Source organism: Pseudonaja textilis, chromosome 2, assembly GCF_049901715.1.
Source record: "Pseudonaja textilis isolate UNSWEBS1 chromosome 2, rPseTex1.2, whole genome shotgun sequence".
NCBI classification, from domain to species: domain Eukaryota; kingdom Metazoa; phylum Chordata; class Lepidosauria; order Squamata; family Elapidae; genus Pseudonaja; species Pseudonaja textilis.
This window is the reverse complement of record NC_141991.1, coordinates 151,991,293-152,015,476: the sequence shown is the minus strand read 5'-3', so window position 1 is coordinate 152,015,476 and position 24,184 is coordinate 151,991,293. Positions and strand designations below refer to the sequence as shown.

The following is a 24,184-nucleotide window of genomic DNA, read 5'->3' as shown; positions in this document are numbered from 1 at the left end:
TATGCATGCAATATTCATTATCTTGTCTTGCAAATGGTTAGACTAACTGTGTTGTCTGCTACATGCTAAACAATTTAGGAGAGATTTAAAAGATGCCATTTGTGTCAGTGAAGGGCAACCTTGGTGGGCAAGTGCATCCTGCAGTTGGGAGGATGAGCACAGCAGAGGATTAGAATCACAAACATAAGAATGAGTTGATTTGGGGAAGGACTTTGGGGGATTTTATTTCTTTTTAACTAACATCTTTTTAGGGCTTACACAACAGAATTCACAGTTTTCCCTACCCAAAATGGTGGGAATCTCTGCTAACATTATTGTTTAGCAGTTTTGATCAGAAGAGCTCTGAGGGTTGCCCATCCCAGCATAAGAACACGCTTTTCTCAGGTAGAAAAAGCAATATTTAAACATTTTTACAATGTCTATTGAAATATATTCACTCATTTGAAACTGGCAATATTTGGAGTGACTTTTGTTTTGTGATTAGTATGGAGTTATTCATAAATGAGAGCCAGGAAAAGTGCCAGACTGGGAGAATGGAGGCCCCGGGTTCTCCTTTAGACATTGACACCAGCTGGGTGACCTTGGGCAGCCACACACTCTCGGCCTTGAAACAGCATCAGGCTCTGCAGCAAGCTGACTGAACAAACAGATCCCTAGTTGTACCATGCAGTGATGGCATTGCTGTGTAAATTAAGAAAGCAGAATGCAAAAAAGTAGTCTCTGCAATGAAGCAGAACAAATGATAATAAGAAAAAAATGATCCACCACTCTTAGCTTTAGCATGGGTTTATTTTTCTTTTCCTGATTTGGTAATGCACTTTCTTTGGAAACTGGTCACACGGTATCTGTAAAATTAACCTTTTTAGTCAGCTTATTCTGCTTTTCTTCTCATTATTCCACAAGGGTTATTGATGGATTTCAAAGAACTAATAGTATTCTTTTGGTTTAATGTCTCTATATTTAATGTCTCTATAGGTCTCCTCACCCAAACCATCACCAGATGACAAGGCAGCAGAGGAAGAAATGGAGAAGATGCCTCCTTATGATGAAGCAACTCAAGCTCTAATTGATGGTAGGCTGTTGAAAGTATTATATCAAACTACAGGGTTGTGGAGGGATCTGGCAGAGGCAGGTTTCTGTCCATAGATCTGAAGGTTAAGAAAGAGACAACTCTCCTGGTTCATGATTGCTCTCTTAAAACTTTATGGTAAGGATGACAATTATAAATGCAGCATATATTTCTTAATTTTGATAGCTCATATAAAACTGAAACTCCAGAATGGTCTACTCTGAATCTTACATTGCACAAGTAACCAAATGATGGTAAATATTTTCAAACATCAAGAGAGTATAAGGATAAGAGTTATAAGGACATCTCAAAATAAATATTAAAATATTTGCCATAAATTATCTTATGATATTTCACCAGGGACTGGGGATTAGACTACAACTCACAGGTTTGCTTATATTGTTCCTGCTAGGATGTTTATGGGCAAGACTGCGTCAGGGCTTTGAATTTATGTGATGTTTTGGCAGCTTTCTGGTTATGGTATCTTGGAAAGAGTAATATGGGGTACCTCAGTGGTAGTCAACCTGGTCCCTACCGCCCACTAGTGGGCATTCCAGCTTTCAGGGTGGGCGGTAGGGGTTTTGTCCCCTATTTTATAAATCACCATTACTGTGGGCGGTTAAAGAAAATTTTACTACTAACAGAGATACAAAAGTGGGCAGTAGGTATAAAAAGGTTGACTACCCCTGGGGTAGCTGATACCTCACATGACTTTTTACACATTTATTTGTCATTATAAGCCAAAGTAATGTCTGTCTTACACCTTGTGGATCTGTATATTTGCAAATATATTTTATTTAATAAATAATAAATTTACATAACAGGGATAGTTTCAACATCATGTGAAGTGATAGTGCCGCTTTATATTGCACTAGTAAGACCGTGCTTGAAATATTGCATCCAGTTCTGGTCACCATAATACAATAAAGATGTTGAGATCCTAGAAAGAGTTCAGAGAACAGCAACAAAGTTGATAAGGGGTCTGGAAGTTATGGTTGCAAGATCATTAAAGAGAAATCCAACATAGAACTAAGAAAATTATTTTTCTGACAGAACATTTAATCACTGCAATTGGCTTACCTTCAGTAGTTGTGGGTGCTGCATCATTGCTTGTAAGAAGAGACTGGACAGTCATTTTTCTGGAATGGTATAAGGTCCTCTGCTTAAGTAGTGGGTTGGACTAGAAGATCTCCAAAGTCTCTTCCAACTCTATATTTTATGTTCTAAATATTATTTTTTTTGTTCAAGGGAAATAGGTTAATATCTTAGTTTTAAATGCTGATTATGAGATCCTTGATGTTGATGATTACATCAGAGATGTTTCTAGAGATGTTGCTGGGTCCTTTGGAGTTTCTGTTTATAGGCCCAGTATTAAATATCAGATGGCCTGGTATTGGCAACTGATACTTTGAGGGGCTGCATCCCCATTTAAGCAATAGTTGGGCCGTGTTATAAGAGCTGAGGTGATAGCTTCCGCACTCTTACATGCACAAGCTGCCCTGTACTGAGTAGTTTTTGCTAGGAAGTTGTTATTTGGCTACTCTGGGAACTACGTTGAAGGATGATTTTTGCTGAGCAAGTGTGACCATTACAACTCTTGGCACTCAAACTAGGTGTCATGAAGTGGAAAAGGTACTGGACTAGGAACAAAGTTGAAGTCCTTTTTGGTGAGGCCTGCTAATTGAAGAGTAGCATGCTGTGTTTATTTGTGTGTGTAGAGGTCCTTTTGGGCATTTCATAACCCCAAATTCCTCAATGAGATCATCTAGCAATTTTGATGCAATACAGCAAAAAGGCAGCTGTCAATTTACTTTTTTAAGGATAGCCAAATGCTGATTCTTGAGGCACATTCTGCATGGCGGGGTGGGGGGTGGTGGAGTTCTGTAAATAAGGCAAACTCAACACACATTCCCCCCCAGTTATTTGTGCTGGAAAAGTTGTTTTAAAACATTTTGCCATCTGTAAGAGTTTTTAAAAATGCTTTTAGAATGAAGATTTTTTTTTATTGAGAAACAGAATTCTGAACTTAAAACTAAATTGTAATTTTGTGCTCTAGATCTATGAATGCTATCCTATCCCCAGGGCAAATCTATACTTTAAACTTCTGTTTTGGTTTGTAAGCTGTCAATGCATTTAGCTGCATGAACATTTTACAGAAGCTCTTTAAAGGGATTGGACAGTTTGAGACTGTTAGTTCTTCTAATGGAATTAACTGCCAGTGATAATACCAGTGCACATATTTTGTTTTAGTAAATGTCACAAAGAGGCTTAGAGCAGAAACAAAAGGCTTCTGCTCTAAAAGGAGATGACCAGTTGCTTTTAGTACATGGCTAAAAAGTGGGACTCTTAAGAAAGTAGCACTATGGAGTTGACAGGAGAAATTTAAGCCACTGAGTCCAACTTCCTTAATACAGGAATCCCATGTTAAAGCATCTTCCTGTAACCTGAATTAATTATTTTTAGTATTTGTGTTCACGACCATAAGCTGTATCCTGAATGTAATGCCCTGGTTATTATCTCCATATTCATAAAAGGAAACAGATCTTACCCTTCTACTATTGTCCAATCAGGTTCTTGTTACTAATATTTAGGCACATTTTAGAAACTGGTGCACTGGAAGGTGCAGGGAAGCATACTTGCCAAACAAGGAATCTAAATCTATAATCTTGTTTTAGGATGGGGAGATCTGCCATGAACCCATACTTTATTTTACAGCCTCTTATTGACAAGTATCAGTTCTGCGCATGGCATTCACGGATTTAAAATAGTTTTTGATTGTTTTTAGAACAGAATTTGGAAATCTTATTGACAGGCATATATTGGCACTTATTAAATGTTGCTTGATAATACCTGCATCCAAATTAAATTTGACATGGTCAGGGTTTTATGCTGTGGTTCTGAACAGGCCAAATAATTATTTAAGCAGCATGATAGTGATCTTCAGAATGATTTCAGCCAGGCTCCATAATCCCTGTGTTGCCTCTGTCCATTACTTGTTTACTATTATATCCCAGCATTACTCATTCCATCTGCTATTTTGGAGGGTAGGTTTACAACATAATACAAGTATACCTTTTATTAAGAATTTCAATTACAATATTAAACACCAACACAAACTAAGTTTAGAACAAGAGATGAGAACAGGAAAAAAGATAAAAATGTAGGAAAAAGAAATTAATAAAACAAAAGAAATATATAAAGAATTGACTTCCAACCTTCACAAGTATAAACAAATTTAGTAACTCCTTAACCCATATAAGGTTACAAACACATATCTCTTCATACCATATCCCATACCTTATCTATAAGGTAAAGTAAAGATGCCCCTCGCACTTACCTGCTAGTCGTTTCTGGCTCTAGGGGGTGGTGCTCATCTCCTTTACAAAGCGGAAGAGCCAGCGCTGTTCGACTAAATGCCGAAAGCACAAAGAACACTGTCACCTTCCCACCAAAGTGGTCCCTATTTTTCTACTTGCATTTTTAAATGCTTTCGAACTGCTAGGTTGGCAGAAGCTGGGACAAGTAACAGAGCTCACTCTGTTATGCAGCGCTAGGGATTCGAACCGCCAAACTGCTGACCTTTCTGATCAACTCAGTATCTTAGCCACTGAACAATCACGTCCCTAGTTTATCTATAGACATATTCATAAAACATTAACCTTTTAAACCTGGTATCAGCAAAAAGTCCATAAAGGGTTGCCGGAACTTTGCAAAAAAAAAAAAAAAGTCTTATTTAAACATTGATCAAATAAGCCAATTTTTTACTCATTTCTTTTACTTAACAGTAGAATATTGTCATAGGATTTGATTTCTCTTCTTCTTTATCCCATAGCAGATTTCTTCAGGGCTTTAACAATGCTCTTTTTTACATTCAGTAAGAAAACATTTTCCAAGTCATTTTCTTGGTTTATCATTTGTATTTCCCTTTTAGTTTTTAAAACCTCAGCCAGTTTCTTTTGTATATCCACTCTAGTGTCCTTTTCTAAATCATTCTCTTGGCCTGTCATTTCTAGTTCCACTTTCAATACTTTGTGTCTTGTCAAAATGTGTTCTTCATCTGTCATTCCTTCATTAACATCTTTTGGACATAATCTATCCATAGAAGCTAACATCATTACTGACTGTTGATATTGTGGTTACTAATTTCTGGGTCCAGTTTTAAAGATCTTCTTTAATTTTTCCCGTGTTATCACATTTTGTGTCATTTTGTAAGTCTCAGTATTAACTGACATCAAGAACAGATGTCGATTTTTCCCTCTTCTGCTTAGAATCTGTTGTTCCTTCTAGGTCATTACTAAAATCGCAACATTTATCTTTGCTGTGACTTGCAATAGCCAGAGTAGCCAAGATATGTCAGTTTCCTCTGAGAAACTTTATTTTTTATAATTAATTCTAAAATTTTATAGTAAAATATTCCAAATTTATGCGGATCCTTAGTCCAGTTATAACTTTCTTAAATCAAATTTTTATTTGTTGTTTATTTCAAATTCTTTAGCCTTATAATTAATTTTTCTTAATTAATTAAGAAAATTAATTATCTTCAGAGTTGAAGATAAAACCCACCTAAAGACTTTTCAAACTTGTCATTCCAAAGATCTGTAATAGCTTTAAGATGATTAATTCCAAAAGTGATTAGAATGTAAGGTTTGTGAACTTAGTGTTCTTCAAAAGACCGGTGTGATTGTCAGCAAGATGGTCTATCCCAATGGTGGCAAATCTATGGCATGCGTGCCACAGGTGACATGCAGAGCCCTCTCTGTGGGCATATGTACTATCACCCCAGCTCAGCTCCATGCATGCATGCGTGCCTCCCGCTGGCCAGCTGATCTTCGGATCTCTGCCACGCATGCACAGGGGTAGGGCACATGTGCAGGGAGGCTTGCATTTTGGTTATACATGCACTCTCGCTTTGGGCACTCAGTGCCCAAATGGTTTGCCATCACTGGTCTATCCTTTCATCTCCTGGCATTCAAACCTGTGGACAATCCCTGTACTGCAGTCTCATGAAGAGCAGCTGTCCAGAGCACATATAGACAATCTCCTGTTCTTTCCTTAACCAGAAAAGTTCCAAGACACCAATCTACTCACTGGTTCCTTGATCTTTGTGCTATAGTCATCAGCTCCACTTTCACAGAGACATCATACCTCCTCCAGAAGTCCAAGTTTGCAACATTTCTAAAGACCATTTGGTGAAAAGGAAATCAAAGCTGTTGGTGATAGACTGCTGTGTGCTCTTTTATGGAGATAATCAGGCTGCATATATATTTCCCAAATTACACCATCATATTACAGGACTGGAGATGACTATCTCATCTTCCTATTAGCTGGAGGAGGTGGAGGTGGAGATCTCAGGAAGTATAAGAAGACTCTCTTTATTGGCTATGAACAGTTGCTTCAAGTGGGAGTAGCCATGTGTTTTTTATTCATATAATTTAATATAACTTCTAGTGTATTACTTTAGTTATATTCAGTTTTGATGTGTCAATACAGATAGTCCTCAACTTACAATCATTTGTTTAACAATCATTCAAAATTACAATTATGCTGAAAGAAGTGACTTACAAGTAGTCCTCACACTTGCAATTGGCACAATGTCTCTGTGGCCATGTGATCACCATTCGCTACCTTGCCAGGGAGCTTCCAACAAGCAAAACCAATGAGGAAATTGGATTCACTTAACGACTGCTTGATTCACTTTATAGCCATGGCAAAAAAGAAAATAAAATCAGGTATAACTCACTTAGAAACTACATTGCTTAGTGGACTGGAGGTTCCAGTCCCAATTGTAGTAGTAAGTCGGGGACGCCTGTATTTGTTTGGGTCTATGATCATAATAAACTAAGCTTCACATCTTTTACATTTTGATGATTTTTGTTGGCCTTCTCTGAGCTTTGTTCAGTTTCCATGTTTCCTTCAATTTGGGGGGTCTAGCACTGGACACAGTATTAGAGAATAAAAGGAAAAAATCAGCTGTGGCCTGGAAGCTGTACTTTGGTTGAAGAAATTTAAATTTATCATTTTTTTTACAACCATCTCACAGTGCTGACTCATGTTCAGTTTTCAGTAAATGGGTATAGGAAGACCTTTTTCAGAAGTACCACAATCAAACTGGTATCTCCACCCTATATATGTGCATTTGATTTTTGTTTCTTTAGTGGAGGGCTTTCTTTCACATTTCCTTCTGTTGCTTTCAGTCCATTTCTCTAATCTGTTTTTTTTTTTAGTTTAGTTACCATCCAACTTTCAAGTTTAATTATCAGTCGCCCGAACCATGAGATGGGTGGTATTTTGATGAATAAATAAAAAAATAAATAATGGACTATCACAATCAGGGGCAACGGTCAGCTTTTGGTGAGGCCAGCCCAGAATATTAAAGTAGAGTTGGCCTGGTTAATGATAAGAGTTTCAAAAATATTGGAGAAAGAGATGTATATGAGGAAACGAACCTCAGAATGATAAAATAAGAATCCAAGAAATGATTATTTTTGAAGGGCAGTTGGGAAGTTAATGCATGACATTTGCACAAAGCTTCAAGCATCTCGGTGCCTTTAGAGGGCACCCCAGTCCTCTCAAAATGTTTTTGCTAAGATAGGACAGGGGATTGATGGAGCCATTTCTAGTTCCCTTGGCACTGCGGTCTCCAAATGATGACTCCGCATAATTAATATGGTTTGAAAGAGGTTATAGAAGTAATTCTCCGTTCTGCTTTTTAAGAGTAATTCTTCTTCAGTGGAGTTTCTATAGGTTTTATCAGACAACCATTTGCCACCCTCCACAATGTAAACATATTCCAATTCAATCTCAAGCGCATTGAATTCATATAGGTTTATATGGTTTTTTCCTGCATTTGAGTGATTTTCCATTACCTTCTGGGATTTTAACAATTTCCCACTCCTGTCTATAGAACTGATTTTTCATTGTGGCCTTTTATCAAGCAAATCTGACTCTGCTTAGGAGTTTGAGAACAACCACAAGCTAAATGTTGTCATCCAGCTGGACATTATGTTAAATTACTGTAAACTAAACAGAGATGCTGTCCTGGGTCCATTCTTGCAATTTTCTTGGCAACATTATGTAAAGCATTTTATATTGCTATAACAGGTGGTTTACCTGGAAGGCCAGATGAAAAGAGAGCAGAAATACTTTCTCAGTTTGGCAAAATATCTGGAGTCTGTTTTGGCTTGCCGCATAAGTAGTAGCTGATATATTCCAGTTATTTTGAAGCTTAGTTCCCATTAGATTCCAGCCAGCTTTACAGTCCTTTTCCACCTTTGGATAGATTTTCTTTTTATGGGGGAACATGTTTTAATAAGATGATATTAAGGCAAATCATATATCTTTTGCCCAGCATGCCTCTTTTCCTGGCCTTTGGAACTGATGCTTCAGTTGGATTTATTCCCATAGCTCATGTTTTTGGGGGTCCCTGGACATGTGAAGAAGTTGGAAGGCCTTGCTGTTTCAGGAGGTGGGCGTATTAACTGATTTTGTCACTTTTTTGAGTGCTCAATGGCTGGTAGTGTGTTAATCTTACTTGGGTTTTGTGTGTGTGTGTGTTCTTTGGTTTTTATAAGCTGTCATGTGCCTTTGAAAGTGGGATAAAAATACCTTAAATTGATGTATTTCTTGGCCATGTCTGCTGTTTTAGGGAGACCAAGCAGGAAAAGCTGAGTCACTTCCCTGGAAAGGGCAGAAGAGCTGTTAGCTTTACCTGTGTCTAAAAATAGAACTTGCTGGCGATGCATATGTTCAACTAGATGCGTGTTGCGGTATCATAGCCATTTCCCATTCTTCTTTTGAATTTCCCCAGACCATTTTCTGACTAGAGCTGAAATTCACACTCATAGTTATAACATTTTAATTTCCTGAGAAGTGTTGGATTCATTCTGTGCCCTGTCCTATCTGATTTTTCCTTTCCTTATTTTTTACTGACACAGAGACAATGCTGTGAAAATTAGCAAACTTCTCATGGGCTGGTGCTAAACAGAGAAAATAATTTATCAAAAGTTCCTAAGGTTGTCTAATAGTTTACTTGCTGCAATAGCACTGTTTTAATGGTTTTTTTGCTGATTTCCTTACATTTTTGATGTATTTTATTAATGATTTGCCACAGTTGTGCAGGTTTTATTTTTTGACTAGTGGTCAAAAAATAAATTGATAGATTGATGATTAATTGATTCCATTTCAGCACAGGACTTATGTTCCATGGAGGTGTTACTGCTCTGGAAAGGGTCGAGTATTTTTAGTGGAATTTATCTGAACCTTCCCTCCCTGTTTTTTTCCAAACAGATAAAAACATTTGTCTTTGCTGTTCCCCAAATATTGGCCCTTGTTCAGTTCTTCCAAAGCCTGTCCAACCAAGCTCTCACAAGTGCTATAAGATAGAGCTTGTCAAAATGTATCAGATGAAACAAAAAGGCAGTTTTGTTGTTATAATAAAATGAATTAGGAAGCCCAAGGCATGTCTGCACTTTGCATTCTGATATGTAGCACCTACATAGCTAATGCCATTAGCATTTCTAAGCAGATGCATTGTTTCTCAAGTCTCATATACCCAGGAAGCAAAGGGCAATCAGTACTGGGAGCTGGTTGCTTAATGCGACTCCATCAGTTTAAAATGAGTCTTCTGCTTCTAGTTTAACCCTGAGTAGAGGTGGAGAATTGTCACCATGTGTTGATTTAGCTTTGGAAGCTAAGAAATAACACCGTCAGTTTTACGTGCTGATATGCAGTTTGCATATCAGCACTGGGTTTGCTCTAGTTCTCATGGTCTGGCTTTCTGAGAAGGCAATGGGGAGCCTACCAGTACCAAATAGAATTGAAATGAAAAACCAGTTTAGTTTTTATTTTTGTTCTAAATGAAAATAGTTGGATTCTGCAAGTAGAGTAGAGCAGAGTAAAATGTACATATCCAGAATAACAGTTCAGTTAAATTTTGTTTTGGTGATACCTTTGGCCTTCTTGTGCATAACCTTTTATTTTAGGGGATTGAAAATCTCCATTACTAGTCCTGTTGTCTTTTGTTGTTGTTGTTGTTGTTGTTGTTAGTCATGAAGTTGTATCTGACCCATCGTGACCCTGCATTCCTCCAGGCCTTCCTCTCCTCTACCATCCCCCGGAGTCCATTTAAGCTCACATCGACTGCTTCAGTGACTCCATCCAGCCACCTCATTCTCTGCCGTCCCCTTCTTCTTTTGCCCTTAATCGTTCCCAGCATTAGGCTCTTCTCCAGTGAGTCCTTCCTTCTCATTAGGTGGGCAAAGCATTTGAGTTTCATCTTGAGGATCTGGCCTTCTAAAGAGCAGTCAGGGTTGATCTCCTCTAGGACTGACCGGTTTGATCACCTTGCAGTCCGAGGGACTCCCAGGAGTCTTCTCCAGCACCAGAGTTCAAAGGCCTCAATTCTTTGACGCTCAGACTTCCTTATGGTCCAACTTTCACAGCCATACATTGCAACTGGGAGAACCATAGCCTTGAGTACAGGCACTTTTGTTGGCAGGGTGATGTCTCTATTTTTTAGTGTGCTGTCTAGATTTGCCATAGCTTTCCTCCCCAGGAGCAAGTGTCTTGTAATTTCTTGGCTGTAGTCCCCATCTGCGGTGATCTTGGAGCCCAGGAAAATAAAATCTGTCACTACCTCCATTTCTTCCCCATCTATTTGCCAGGAATTGAGGGGGCTGGATGCCATGGTCTTAGTTTTCTTAATGTTGAGTTTCAAGCCAACTTTTGCATGCTCCTCCTTCACCTGCATCAAGAGTCTCTTAAATCCTCTCCACTTTCTGCTATTATAGTGATATCATCTGCATGTCTGAGGTTCTTGATATTTCTCCTGGCAATCTTAATTCCAACTTATGATTCATCTACCCCTGCCTTTCTCGTAATGTACTCTGCATACAGTATACAGCCTTGCCGAACTCCTTTCTCAATTTTGAACCAATCAATGGTTATGTGTCCAGTTCTCACTGTTGCTTCTTGACTGGCATATAGGTTTCTCAAGAGACAAATAAGATGGTCTGATACTCCCATCTCTCTGAGGGGCAGGGCGGGGCCAGTCACTGATGGGTTCAGCCAACAGGAAGCCACAGGAGGGGGACAAAAGAGCTTCATTTATCTGGGAACCTGAAGTGACTCTGGATTTAAATCGTATGGTAGAAAGCACCCAAAGAAGAAGAAAGAACAATATCAGCAAAAACAACAACAACAACACCCATATTATATTTATTTTTGGAATTGGTTCAAGAGGGAACACATACACACATACACACACAAGAGAGAGAGAGAGAGAGATGAGAGAAAAGGGGAGAAAGGGAGGGAGGGAGAAAAAGGGAGAAAGATGAGAGAGAAAGAGACAGAGAGAGAGAGAAGGAGGTGAGAAAGATGAGACAGGGAGAGAGATGAGAGAAAGATGAGAAAGAGGGATGAGAGGGGGAAAGAGCAATGAGAAGGAGAAAGAGATGAGAGAAGGAGAGAGAAAGAGAGACAGAAAAAGAGGGAGAGAGATGAGAGAGGGAGAAACAGAGATGAGAGAGAGAGGAACAGAAACAGAGATGAGAGAGAGAAAGAGGGAGATGAGAGACAGAGAAAGAGAGAGAGGTGTGTGTGTGAGAGAGAAAGAGAGAGAGAAAGAGAGAGACACAGAGAGAGAGATACCTGTTTCCCAGAGAAAAGAAAATACCAGGAGCCACAAAACTTGGGTAGGCATGGTTGGGGAGGGTCGTGTGATTGGGTGGGAGTGAGTGACATCGAGTTGGCCATGCCCACCCAGGTTTTGTGGCTCCTGCTGTTTTCTTTTCTGTGGGAAATGGATCCAAATAGCTCTTTGAGTGTTTAAGGTTGCAGACCCCTGGGTTAGGCAAATAAATATATGTGTTATAAAAATGATATTAGGGATCCAACAATATTTTCCTCCCTAGGAGATTTTAGCAGGCAGGTTTCTGCTAAATGGATCTGCAATCTAACACTACAGCATTATTTCAGAAGTACATAATGGCACCTAAAAAGCACATTTTCCCCCATGGGGTGGTTGTAAAGAATATAGGTGCTACAATTATCCAAGTTCTTACAATAGTAACATCTTGTTGGATTTCCTGGAATGTATTGTATTTAATGTTGCTATTGGATTCTATTTACAAGTGGAGCTGAAACAAATACAGCAGTTAGATTACTAAGTAGGATGGGAACACTTCCTTTGTGCTGGTTTTCAATTCATTTTGAAGCATCATTCAAAATACTTGTATTAGCTTTAACAGCCGGAATGTCTGAAGGATCACAGTATATAAATCTTCTCATATATTAAATCCACTTCAGCTAATTTATCCAGATCGTCCTATCATCAAAAGTAACAGAAACTGATTCAAACTGCAGGGCTTTCAGTGATGGTGCCCCAATTTCAAACTACGTAGACAGGGAAGAATTTTTCCTAGGCTTTCAGTCTAATGGCTTTTTTGTTTGTTTACTATGTTCCTTGATGATAATGTCATGAATCATTTTTGTTTATCACTGACAAAGTATAATTTCTTAAGTGCTGCACAGAGATGGCCTAATAAAGCTTAAACCCATCTGTAAGATAATTATAGAATTTGTATTCAACTTAGAAAAATTACTTTAGTTTTTAATTCTGTTGATCCAAAATTTTGTTTGACTTGAAGAATATTCTATCAGATACCAATAATGCAAAAGTGAAATGAAGAAAGCTTTAACCTATATTTGTACATTTCTTTGAATGCGGAAGTGCATCCCATTACTTTTCTCCATAGCTTCGTTATCTTCTGTCAAGTGCAGAGATGTCCAGAATCCCCCATGTTTCTCTTAATCTATGACCCCAAAATATGGAATTTGGCCACTGGTGAGCTCTTGATTTGTAATAAGAAGGAAATGGTCCTTTCACATAGTTATTAATAGGTTGAATCAGAGCAGCAAATCTATTATTTTATGATGTCTTTCGTTCTTTGGACAAAATCCAGTGGTGTGAAGAGAGGAAATTTAAATCATTTGTTCTTTTTTGTTTGCACCTGGAATCATGCAAAGCAGTTCCCAATGACCTCAAGATGCTTGGAATTATATTTTAACCATGCAGTTTGAGGCTAGATCTAAAATCATTAAGTTTGGAAAGGCTGACGAGGAATAAATTTGCAAAGGAGATAAGTGAATCATCTTGAGTCAGATTTGCACATGCACCAAAATGACAGAGTTGTGTTCCCAGCTTTAGTTGTCCACTGTGAAATGGGATGGATATTACCTATCCTTCCAGCTGGCTATGATGCTTAACTGGTTCAGATAGCAAGAAGAACAAATAACTACTAATGCTCTCTGTGAAATAGATATACAGTATGGTGATTTAACCAGGCCCCAATACTACTGTCTAGAAGGGAATTCTATGGAAAAGCAAATGTACATAATGATTTTATTCAATTTTTCAGCCAGTCTTAGTTTTTACCTGTCTTCCAGCTGCCCAAACAGCCCGAGAACAATTTGAAGAAGTAGAGAAGTCCTTGAAAGAAATGGAGGAATCAATCAGGTAGGACTTTGGAGAGAAAAACTGTAACTGTTCAACTGGGTGATAGCTTCTGTGAATAAGAATATGAATGTTGCTACTTTGGCTTATCTTTGTATGGGTTCCTGATGCATCTTAACCTCCTGGCAATTAGTTCCTTAGTAATAGGTACCCATGTCTGTTTCAATGACACCCACCAATGTAGGAACAGTCTTCTGACCCATTATGTTTTTGAACAGTTCAGAATGAGGCAGTTTTCCCTATAGGTAATCTGGAAGCCCATCTTATCACATCGCTTCCCACTAGTTTCTGACATTTGTAGCTCCTGGCTGAATCCAGGAATCCAAAAGTAGATTATCCATTTGCTTGTGACCAATTCAGAAAGCCACCTTATTTTCATAAACTTTTCTAGAGATGTGGTCCAAAGGGCTCCTTCCCTTTGTATTTCCATTCACCTATTAATCTTGATGGGGAGGTGCCTTTTTTTAAAATCTGGGAACCTAGCAGGGTGGTATTAGAAAGTTCATGAGCTTAAAATATCAACATGAATTCTATCCTGGGGTGAATGGGTAAGTGAGACTAAGAAATTAGAACAACAAACTGGTTTTTAGTAGTCCTGCTGTTCTCTATTGTTTCTTGCTATCTTGATGTGTCTTAACTTGCATATTCCATTTGAATTTTCCATAAAGATGAAAAGGTTTGCTCTGGAGGGATGGGTGCTATTTTGTCATTCGACTCACATCTTTTTCTCCCCAGGTCTCAAGTGGGGGAGGGTAAAGGATGGAAGCCAGAAATAAATTTCAAGCTGTCTTCTATTGATTGCATACATAATTATTGCAGTAATCACACCACTCCTGAGCTCTTAGACTGGGAGGGTGGTTGTAGGGAGCAGATGGGAGATCTCGGCATGCTTAGTTTAGTTGACCCTGGTGACAGACACTTCATTTTTAGCTATTGGGGGGAGTCTTAATTTGGGAGATTCTTCCTCCTCCCGAAAAACATAATACAAGCTATATTGGATCCTCCGAATGCAGCCATTCTCGCTGTGCTTTTAATTACTCTTTCCCACTTTTTCTTGAGAACAATTTTGTGTATGTGTAATCTGAATACAGATTTGTGCCAATTTAAACAGCGATCAACGCAATCAGTCAGTCCTTTCTGATTAATTTTTAAAAGTTTTCTTTACCTATAAAGCTATGTTCTATAATTTCTAGCAAAAAATCCACTGTGAAAGATGATTGTTTAGGTAAGTTTCCATAGTGAAATGTCACCGGAGAAGGATGGATCCTGTACATCAACTTTCTGTAGTTTAAATGCATCTTAAATATAGTTGCCTCCAGCCTAGGCTGTTGGGAACCTCTCTTGCACAAGCCATCCTTTCCCCAGCAGATATTTATGTTTGGTGCCCAGTCTATCTCCACTCAGAAGTATCTGGGCTCTTTAAGCCAAGAGATGCAGATTGCTTTGTCTCCATCAAGGGGAGCGGGGTTCCAACTAGAGCTGTCCATTGCTGAATCTTAGTTGAGATCTAGATCTGTGAAGCACTTGGGGTATGGACTTTCAGTTCCTGCAGTAGCAGTTTCCATTTCTATGATTTCCATTTCCAAGTTTATAAAAAAGTCACATGAAAACTACTGTTACTTCCATTAGCAGTAGGCATTCATACCTAAGTCTCCTCCCTTGCATAGAGAAAACTAGCATGTCAAGGAGAATACTAGGCTCAAATTCCTCTCCCTGAAGTTCTGTTTCAACATCAATGATAGAATGGTTGAAGGAGTTAAGGGAGAGCATTTTGTCATCTGCGGTAGTGCAAGTAAGATGCTGGATCATGACCTTGGGGAGAAAATGGCTTGCAATGGCAGGTGCAAAGCAAGAGCTTTAATTGAAGTCCTTTAAATTTGACTGTAGAAGGGGGTGATTTCCATCTAGCCATAATTTAGCTGTAGCTGCAAGCACAACCTGCCCCCTCCTCACCCCCTGGGAGGTCTCCAGTTTGGCCCATTAGGAAAGCTTTTAAGGGGACAGGTGGGGCACAGAGGATCCGTTAGCTAGGCATGCAGTTAATGGAAGCTGTGAGAAGCAGCTGAGACCTGTTTTGTTGGTGTCACTTTTCAAAGCAGTTTTTTTTTTCCCTTTGGGGAATGAAACCCAAAACCCTATCCTCCTCCTGGAATTTGGATCCCTGGAACTCACTTTTTAGATTACCAGCCCTCTTTTCTTCAGAGTTGACTGTTAGCCTCCCAGCACAGGCTTGCTCCTGTTTCCTAGGACAGGTGAGGCTGCTGCTGGCAGAGAGGTTGAAGCCTCTTCCCTCAAGACTTGGTTAAAAAATCCTTGTGTGCACCAGGAGCCTTCTCTTGCCAGCTTGGCTTGGATGTACAATATAGAGGAATGGAAGGATACTGTATTAAGCTTCTGAAGAATGAAGAGCAGAATTAATTTTGCCCAGGGAAGAGGAAAATGCTTCCTTCTTCCTGAAAGCTCTTTCCATCTGACTGGGGCCAAGCATTAGCTAAGGGCAGGTCTTTCATCAGACAAAGAGCTTTGCATCCATCTGTGTGCCTGGGAGAGAGACCTGTAATTAGGGGTAGCCTTGGTGACAGGGCGGTAACCATGGGATTCAGCCTCCCTAACTTGCCTTCTTTCTGCTCTGTGGGTCCCACGGGTCTGCACACAGATGATAAGGACAAGAAACAAAGAAGACAGCTTCTTGACAAAGATCAGGCTATAAGATCTGAGCTGCTTAAATGAATAAACAAATAAATAAACAAATCCAGATGACCACCATATGAAAGCAAAGAGATTCAGAAAAACTCTACCTCCTTGTTGCCATCTAGAGATTGCCTGGAGTTTTATAACGCAGTCACGGTACCCTAAAGGGAGAGTTTGAGTAAAAAGGGCATTGATCATTGATGCAGGTAAAGCCTGCCTTTTACCATTCTGTGGGTGAGTGGGCAAGACCCATGTTCATGCTTCAGGCTCAAAATCATGATTGAACTGAAGAGGATGCTGCCAATTTAGTTCCCTCTCTATGCATCTTAATGATGATGGCTGAACTCTGGGTGCAGCTCTTGAAAAGTAACAGTGGTTACTATCCCTAGGCAGATTGTGGATTTGGCTCAATTTGAGGAAGTGGGTCCCTTTGGTCAAATGCAGCAAGTTACAGGTGATCCATTGCATCTTTCGTTTTCCCACTCCCTAATTGAGAGATCTGTCCTCTCGCTTTTCATCTTTCTTCAAAATACATATATTTCACAAAAGCTTTTCTTGATGATGACAAAAATTTTTCCCTTCCTATTCTTTGCTGTCCTCCACCCCTTCAGTTCCCGTAAGCCCCTCCACATACAGTGGAACCTCCGGTCACAACCGTAATCCGTTCCATGAGTTCAGTCGCAACCTGATTTGGTCGTGACTGGAAGCGAGACGGACTGCGCATGCACATACAAAAAAAAAAATGATGCAGAAGGGGAAATTGCTGTGGCTGTGTTTGATCGCCACCAAGTATTTGTTCGCGACTAGATGCAAAAAATTTGCAAAATTTTTGGTCATCACCCGATTTGGTCGTGGTCAGAAGTGTTCATGACCAGAGGTTCTACTGTATTATGAATTCCCTCCCTAAAGCTGAAGTCTGCCAGGGAGGGGAACCTTTCCTCTCCAGCTACTTTGTTTTACTTTAACCAGTTGGGTATTTATGAAAGTCATCTACTCTCTGAATACAGCTTCAACATTGTTTTGAAGGAGTCAGATGTCAAGGAAAATTGATTTGGAAAGAATGTGGAACTGGGATTTTGGGGGAAAATCATACCATATTCTGTTAAATGAGACTACAAATGTTCCTAAAACTTTAATAATTACTATTAATCAGTTTAGCCATCTATCTTGTTATTTTTATATATTTTTTTCTTTAACAGTGTCTTTTCTGCTATTTTATTTGTTTTTCAAGGAATCTGGAGAAAGAAATTTCCTTTGATTTTGGTCCAAATGGAGAATTTTCTTACTTGTATGGCCAGTGCTATGAACTCACTACTAATGAGTAGGTGCCTATTTCTTTATATTGAATTGTGTTTCTGTTGAGAGTGATCTCAGTCCCCAGTTCAGCCACATTTGCATCTCTTTTGATTATATATTTCCCTCAAGCAATGCAGAATGTAGTAACTTTTTTATCAGCTGCAGTTCTTCTGTAGTATACTAAATAGTTGTTCATATGGGATTATTGAGCTGATTCAGTGCTCCTCCTACCAGGTCAAAGTTGTATTTTGGTGAAAATGAGATGCCTTATCTATACCCAGGTATATACACACAAAATTTGTTTCCTAGCTCTCACCAATTCTGGAAATGTTTGCAAGGTACTCAACTCAATGAGGCAACCTACCTGGTCTTCTAGCAAACCATTATAAAAGCAATTCACAACCTCAGGTTTTTTTGGCTTTTAATTGTTTTTAAGTTGGCAGTTGTTTTATGTAAATATTAATAGTGGCTAACTCCTGCTATTTGCCTAATTCTGAGATGGGGAAAGAAAAGAGTCCCAGGATTGCTTTTACTTAATGGACTAATAGTTAAAAGTGTTTATGCTGAGTCTTAGAAGGGAATTTGCTTACTGTGAGAGATATGGAAATCATCATGCAAGGCATGACATACATTTCTTGTGCTTTTTCCTTTTTTCTAGATATATTTATCGCCTCTGCCCCTTTAACAGAGTGTCTCAGAAACCTAAGCATGGCAGCTCAGAGACTAACCTTGGGTAAGAGACCTTGATGCTGTCATACCCTTTGAGGATTGAGGATTGAGCATGGCATCCATGCTGCTCATAGCAACCAGAGGTCATTTGCTTCTTGAACTAAATTGAGAAGTGATCAGGTACAATGGTCAAAAGGCTGAGCTATGAATTAAAAAGCCCCTCTTTTGGGTTTTGATTCTGCCCTGAAGTCCCTAAGTATATCAAACCCTAATCTAAGTGTATCAAACCGTGTTCCTCCTTTCATCCCTAACCCAATCTTTGAAAAAGCTGTGGTGGTGCAGTGGTTAGAATGCAGTACTGCAGGCTACTCCTGCGGGCTGTGGGCTGCTAGCAGTTTGGCAGTTCGAGTCTCACCAGGCTCAAGGTTGACTCAGTCTCCCATCCTTCCGAGGTCGGTAAAATGAGGACCCAGATAGTTAGGGACAATAGGCTGATACTGTGAACTGTTTAGAGAGGGCTGTAGAGCACTGTGAAGCGGTATATAAATCTAAGTGCTATTGCTATTACTACTCTATTTTGGAAGGCAGTAGAATTGTGTCATGATCACATATTTAGAGCACAGATGACACTTTATATATTTTCCATGTATTCATTTTATATATGCATATTAAGAGCATTTCCTTAATCTTCATTTAGTGAGTGCCTGGAACAGTGTCCATTCACAGTTGCAATGGTGGTAAAAAAGTAACTTTGTGACCAAACTTTGCATTGACAATCTTTACAGATCTGTGAAGCAAAGGAAAGCTGAAGGAAGGTCATAAGACAGTCACAATTTCATTTAATGACTGCTTCACTTAACCAATTGTGCTTATTCCAATTGTGATTGCTAAATGAGGACTACCTGTAGTATCAGGATTAAATTCTTCTCCATTATGCTGAAAAAGAGTCATTCACAAAACATGTTGTGAAACTTTTAAAATGCTTGTCTTCGGGCTTTTCTATCTCTAAAGGATTACTTCTCATGACCCAACCTCTCTTGATAGAGGGAAGAGCAGTGTGTATATGCACTGTATATGTATTTTTTTCTGGGCCTTAAAATGGCTGACTTTAAAGTGGTTTTGAAATAAGTTGGGCCTGCTTTTCTTCTTTGAACTTCCTGGATTAGGTTGGCAGGAGTTCATTGGTGCACTGACTACCTTCTTTCTTTCTAGTACATGGGGATCCTGGGCTGGTTCAGATGATAACAAATTCAGCATCATGAAATATGAGCATGGCACAGGCTGTTGGCAGGGCCCCAATCGATCTACATCGGTGAGTTCTTTCAATGGGGCAAAATGGATACAGCTAATCTTTATGGGAAGCAAATAGTTGTAGTCTTGGAAGAATATTGACTTTCATAGACTTTAGAATTCTGAATTCCATCAAACGTTGTACCTCCAAGTGGGCCCATTAAAGGTCATCTCCAGATCCCATAGAGGAAATGACTGTGTACACTTGCAGTGAAGTAAGCATTAAATATGCTGCAGGAATATGGTGGAAAATGAACGGCTGTGACTGGGCTGGCAGATATACAGAGAAGCAGCTAGAGGGGTTTGGCAGTGAAGATGGAAGAGGGGGAGCATGTCTTCCTTGCATTAGAAATTGAAAAATTAAACAGATTAGGAGTTTTACTTGAAGCTCTGGGTTGGACTGGTCTCCTGCCTTCTTCCTTCGGAGCAGTTTGGTGAGAGACTTGCAGCACAGATACATTTTTCTCCCTGTCAAAAGCTGAAATCAGCAATTTTGCTTTTTTGCTAATAGATAATGTGCTGTGTTGCAGAGGCTTATCCTTGGCCAACTGGAACGTGGGAGACAAATCCTCTTTTAGTGGGCAATTTTCATCTTGAGATGTAAAGAAGTGGACATGGGTCTTGTACATTTATCAAGTTCTGAATATTACCTTGCTAGGAACATAAAAAGAACACGTCATGACAAAATTCAGCACAGTTATCTCTATCACATGCTAGTTTTTGCTTCATGCACAAGGGGAGAAGTCTTTTGAGGACAGATTTTTCAAACCAACATACAAGCCCTGGTGCCTGAAATGGTGCAGGCTGGAAAAGCTGAACCTTTTTTCTACATCCTTTCAATATCGATTAATGAAGATTTTTAAGCAAGTAATTTTTCTCTGTAACAAATAATAAAACCTATACTGATAAGAATTGAGTCCTAATCGACGATCACTTAAACAAGAGCTAGCAGTGTGTGGCAACAGCTAAAACTAATAGTATCCTTAGTATAAAGAGAGACATAGAATCACAATAATGTGCAATATTAGTACCATTTTATAAATACTTAGCAGGACCACCCCTGGAATATTATATCCAGTTTTGGCACCACGTTAGAAAAAAGTTGTTGAGACTTCGGAAAAAGTGCAAAGAAAAGCAGCTAGGACGATTGAAGATCTGGAGACAAAAACATATGAAGAACAGTTGAAGGATTTGGTTTTTGGCTAGTCTAGACAGAAGAAGGACATGATAGCAGTATTCCAGTATTTGAGGGACTGCCACAAATGGGGGGGGGGGGGTGTCAGCTTATTTTCCAAAGCACCAGAGGGCAGGACAAGAAACAATGGAAAGTAATCAAGGAGAGAAGTAACCTGGAATTAATGAGAAACTTCACAATAATGAGAAACAATTAACCAGTGGAACAGCTTTCTGTCAGAAACTGAAGGTGCTTCATCACTGGAGTTTTTAAGAAAACACTGGACATGGTATAGGGCCTCCTGCTTGAGCAGGGAGTTAGACCAGAACAGTGGTCGCCAACCTTTTGAACCTCAGGGACCACCAAACTCTTAATTTTAAATCCCAGGCACCACTAACCGGTTCTGTGGGTGAGGCCTAATTTGTGGGTGTGGCTTGGTGGTCATGTGACTGGCTGGGCATGGCTTGTATGTAAATATTATAAATATTTATATAAATATTGATTTTTTTTATAAAAAAGAGCAACTTTTACCTAAAATCAGGCAAAACAGGCAGGCCTCACAGAATCATTCAGTGATCGATCTATCTGCCCTCAGCTAACTCAGTCTGTCACATAAAATTTGCTTGCCGTGAGTCTGCACTGAATAATGGAACCTTCAGTCCTAAGGGAAGTTCGGCTGTGCTTAAAAGCAGAGCCAAAGATCTAAAGACTAGCTAGAAAGAAAGAAATCCAACCATTTCCTGCTTCCTAGCTAATCTAAATCTCCCGGCACAGCAGAACAGCTGATGGTCAGGAAAAGGAAAAATAGCAATTTAGCAGGTAAGTTTGCCGGGTAAGGAGTGAGTGGGCGGGGAGGGTTCTCACGGGCCATGTGGGCGGCATAGCCTTGTGTTTCTGCGCAGCCTGGATTAATTGCTTTGTGGGGGGGTGCTCTGGGGGTGAGATTTCTCTGCGGCCCACCAAATTTTTCTCATGGCCCACCAGTTGGCAACCGCTGGACTAGAAGACCTCTAAGGTCCCTTTCATCTCTGAAGCCAGTATATCATTGGTTAGAATGGGACAGTATCACACCTGCCCCAGTCTGATCTCTTAGGGAAGTAAAATACTCAACTTCATTTGGTGGTAGTGAAAAGGCACTTTTACTAAGGTGCTGATTGCAGTAAAGTCAAGTGGAATCCTAAATTTAATTTCGAATATGTGCTGATAGTCTGAGGCTAGTTCACTTTAGATTTTTATCTCATCCTTACTATTTAACTCATGACGGGAAACATACCTAATACTCCTTCCTCCTCCTATTCTCCTCACAACAGCAACCCTGTCCAGTGGGTTGGGCTGAATTGGAATGACTGGCCCCAAGATACCCAGCCAGCTTTCATTACCTATACCATCTGTAGTATCTTGTGGCATAACTAGGGGGTCATTTCTTCTTTAATTGCTCGATTCAATTAAGTAAGGTTTAAGAGGCAATTGGCATTTGCTCTGATTTTTCTCCTACTAAGGTGAAACTTTCATGTGGCAAGGAGACAATTATCACATCCACAACAGAGCCCAGCCGTTGTGAGTATTCAATGGAGTTTGTTACCCCAGCTGCTTGCCATGAGCCAAAAGATCTTGGCCACGATGAACTCTGAGACAGGTGAGTTGCATCAGCTTAGACTCATATTCTTTGCTTAATAGCTGGGAGGAATCATGAAAGGACAAATATGTTTCAAATAATATTCATCTTTCTTCAAGGGCATGTGGGAGAATGTCACCTTTCAATACTAAAACCTTCAGTTCACAGACTGTATCGAAAAAAGGATCATTGTTGTTTCCATCTTTGTCTTCCTGACTTATTCTCTTGTGTACCATTTTCTTGCAGCTGTACACAACCATCCCCGCCAGAGAAGCCAGGTTCTAATTCCATATGATTCCAGGCAATTTTGTAGAATTCACCACATGGTTTGCCTCAAGGTGTGCTCTTCATGAATTCCAACAGTTATTGTTACTCTGGCCCAGTGGACTTTGAGGTTCGAATTTTCATTTTCCCTGTCAGCTACTGGGACACAAGTCTTTTTCCCATCCACCCAGTTGTGACCAAATATCATCTTCCCTAAACACGTCCACTTAGGATTGCACAACTACCTGGCCTTTGTTCTGCTGGCAGAAGGCTTCCTCCACCCCAAAATTGGATGCTTTTATGAAGAAGGAGATGCATTTACTTCTCATTCATAGTGGAGAGACCTCAAAACTGTCTACCTGAAGCTTTTCCCTGCTGATCATTTTCTGAAAATCACTCGGTGGTGATTTTTCCACTGGGTCTGAAACTTTGGGACAAGTGAAACAAGAAGAGGGGACAAAAATCACCACCTGTTTTTTATCTGCTGTTTTTCCTGGAAAAAAACCCACATTCCCATCCAATAAAGAAAAGTCCTTTCTGTCTTGTCTTTTTCTGTGAAATTGAAGGTGGGAGGTGAGCTGGGTTACATTAAAAAGCTGTGGTATCAGCTGTACAAACACATCACCTCTTCCTCCTCTGAAATTGCCTAAAAGCATTAATGGGGATTAGGGACATGGGTTACAGCCACAGACCAGCCTCTTCTCCGCCCACCCCCAGGGTCCTTGGGGATGAAGGCCTGCCCAGCTCTTCTGGGCTTCTTCTGTTGATAAAGATGGGAGGGGGAGGGCGGGGGGAGGAAAAAGCTGGTGCCTTTCACCTGCTCTCTTTGATTGCTGTCGAAGCCCAACCATTTCCATAACAAAACCGGAGGCTCTCCCGCTCCCAGCCCCATTGTTTTTCATCTGAACCCTTCTTCAAAAAAGCATCTGCTGCTTTCTGGGACTGGATGGGGAAGGGGGGGGGGGGGGAAGGCAGGCAGCCCTCTCACAAAAGGCCCTCTGGTGATGAGGATTACGTTTTACTATATGCCTTCAGTTCTCTGCTGGAGTAGTGGGTTGGGAGGGAAAGAAATTCTGTGAGGTTTTATGTTGAGCATATTGGATGATATTTGAGTGAGGAAAATGGTTTCCTACTCTGTCATTTCTTAGGTTATGTGGCATTTTCCACTGGTGGGGAGAGCAGGCATTAAATTGAAACAACTGATGTCAAAGGCAGACGACTAGAATATCCTCCAGATATTTTGAACTTTTCCTGCCCTAGCTAGCAAGGCAAGTAATAAGGAGTTACAAAAGTAAATAAGGGATTACAAAAATTGGTCTCACCCATCTGAAAGGTACCAGCAGGTTTAGATATGACTTATGTACATGTGTTCATTTGAACCAGTTTTCGATTAGCAAAGAATGGTAAGGCTCCAACAAATGATATTTGGGAAGTATTTCTTCCCAGAAACGTGTGGGTTCTACATCTCTTCAGATAGGCAAGGGGTAAAATTTAAGTTACCATCTCTGAGGCCTGCTCTATTACTTCAGTATTTGAGAAAATAAGAGGGTAATCCTTAGTTGTCAAAATGAGATGTTTATAATAGGAAGACATATTTCTGTAGCA

The 24,184-nt window shown here is 39.8% G+C and overlaps 1 protein-coding gene across 15 annotated transcripts in view; it reads left to right on the top strand.

The window, feature by feature from the left end:
• PRKCSH (PRKCSH beta subunit of glucosidase II) overlaps positions 1-23,117 on the top strand; it is a 40,515-nt gene extending 17,398 nt beyond the window's left edge. For all 15 annotated transcript variants that reach the window (XM_026716736.2, XM_087925966.1, XM_087925961.1 and 12 more), the window contains 7 exons: positions 976-1,072; positions 13,514-13,583; positions 17,503-17,592; positions 18,226-18,300; positions 19,449-19,548; positions 22,200-22,336; positions 22,562-23,117. In XM_026716736.2, the coding sequence (XP_026572521.1) occupies positions 976-1,072; positions 13,514-13,583; positions 17,503-17,592; positions 18,226-18,300; positions 19,449-19,548; positions 22,200-22,331 (564 nt within the window). In that variant the 3' untranslated portion in view covers positions 22,332-22,336; positions 22,562-23,117. The remainder of the gene's footprint in view (positions 1-975; positions 1,073-13,513; positions 13,584-17,502; positions 17,593-18,225; positions 18,301-19,448; positions 19,549-22,199; positions 22,337-22,561) is intronic.
• Positions 23,118-24,184: the final 1,067 nt, after the last annotated feature.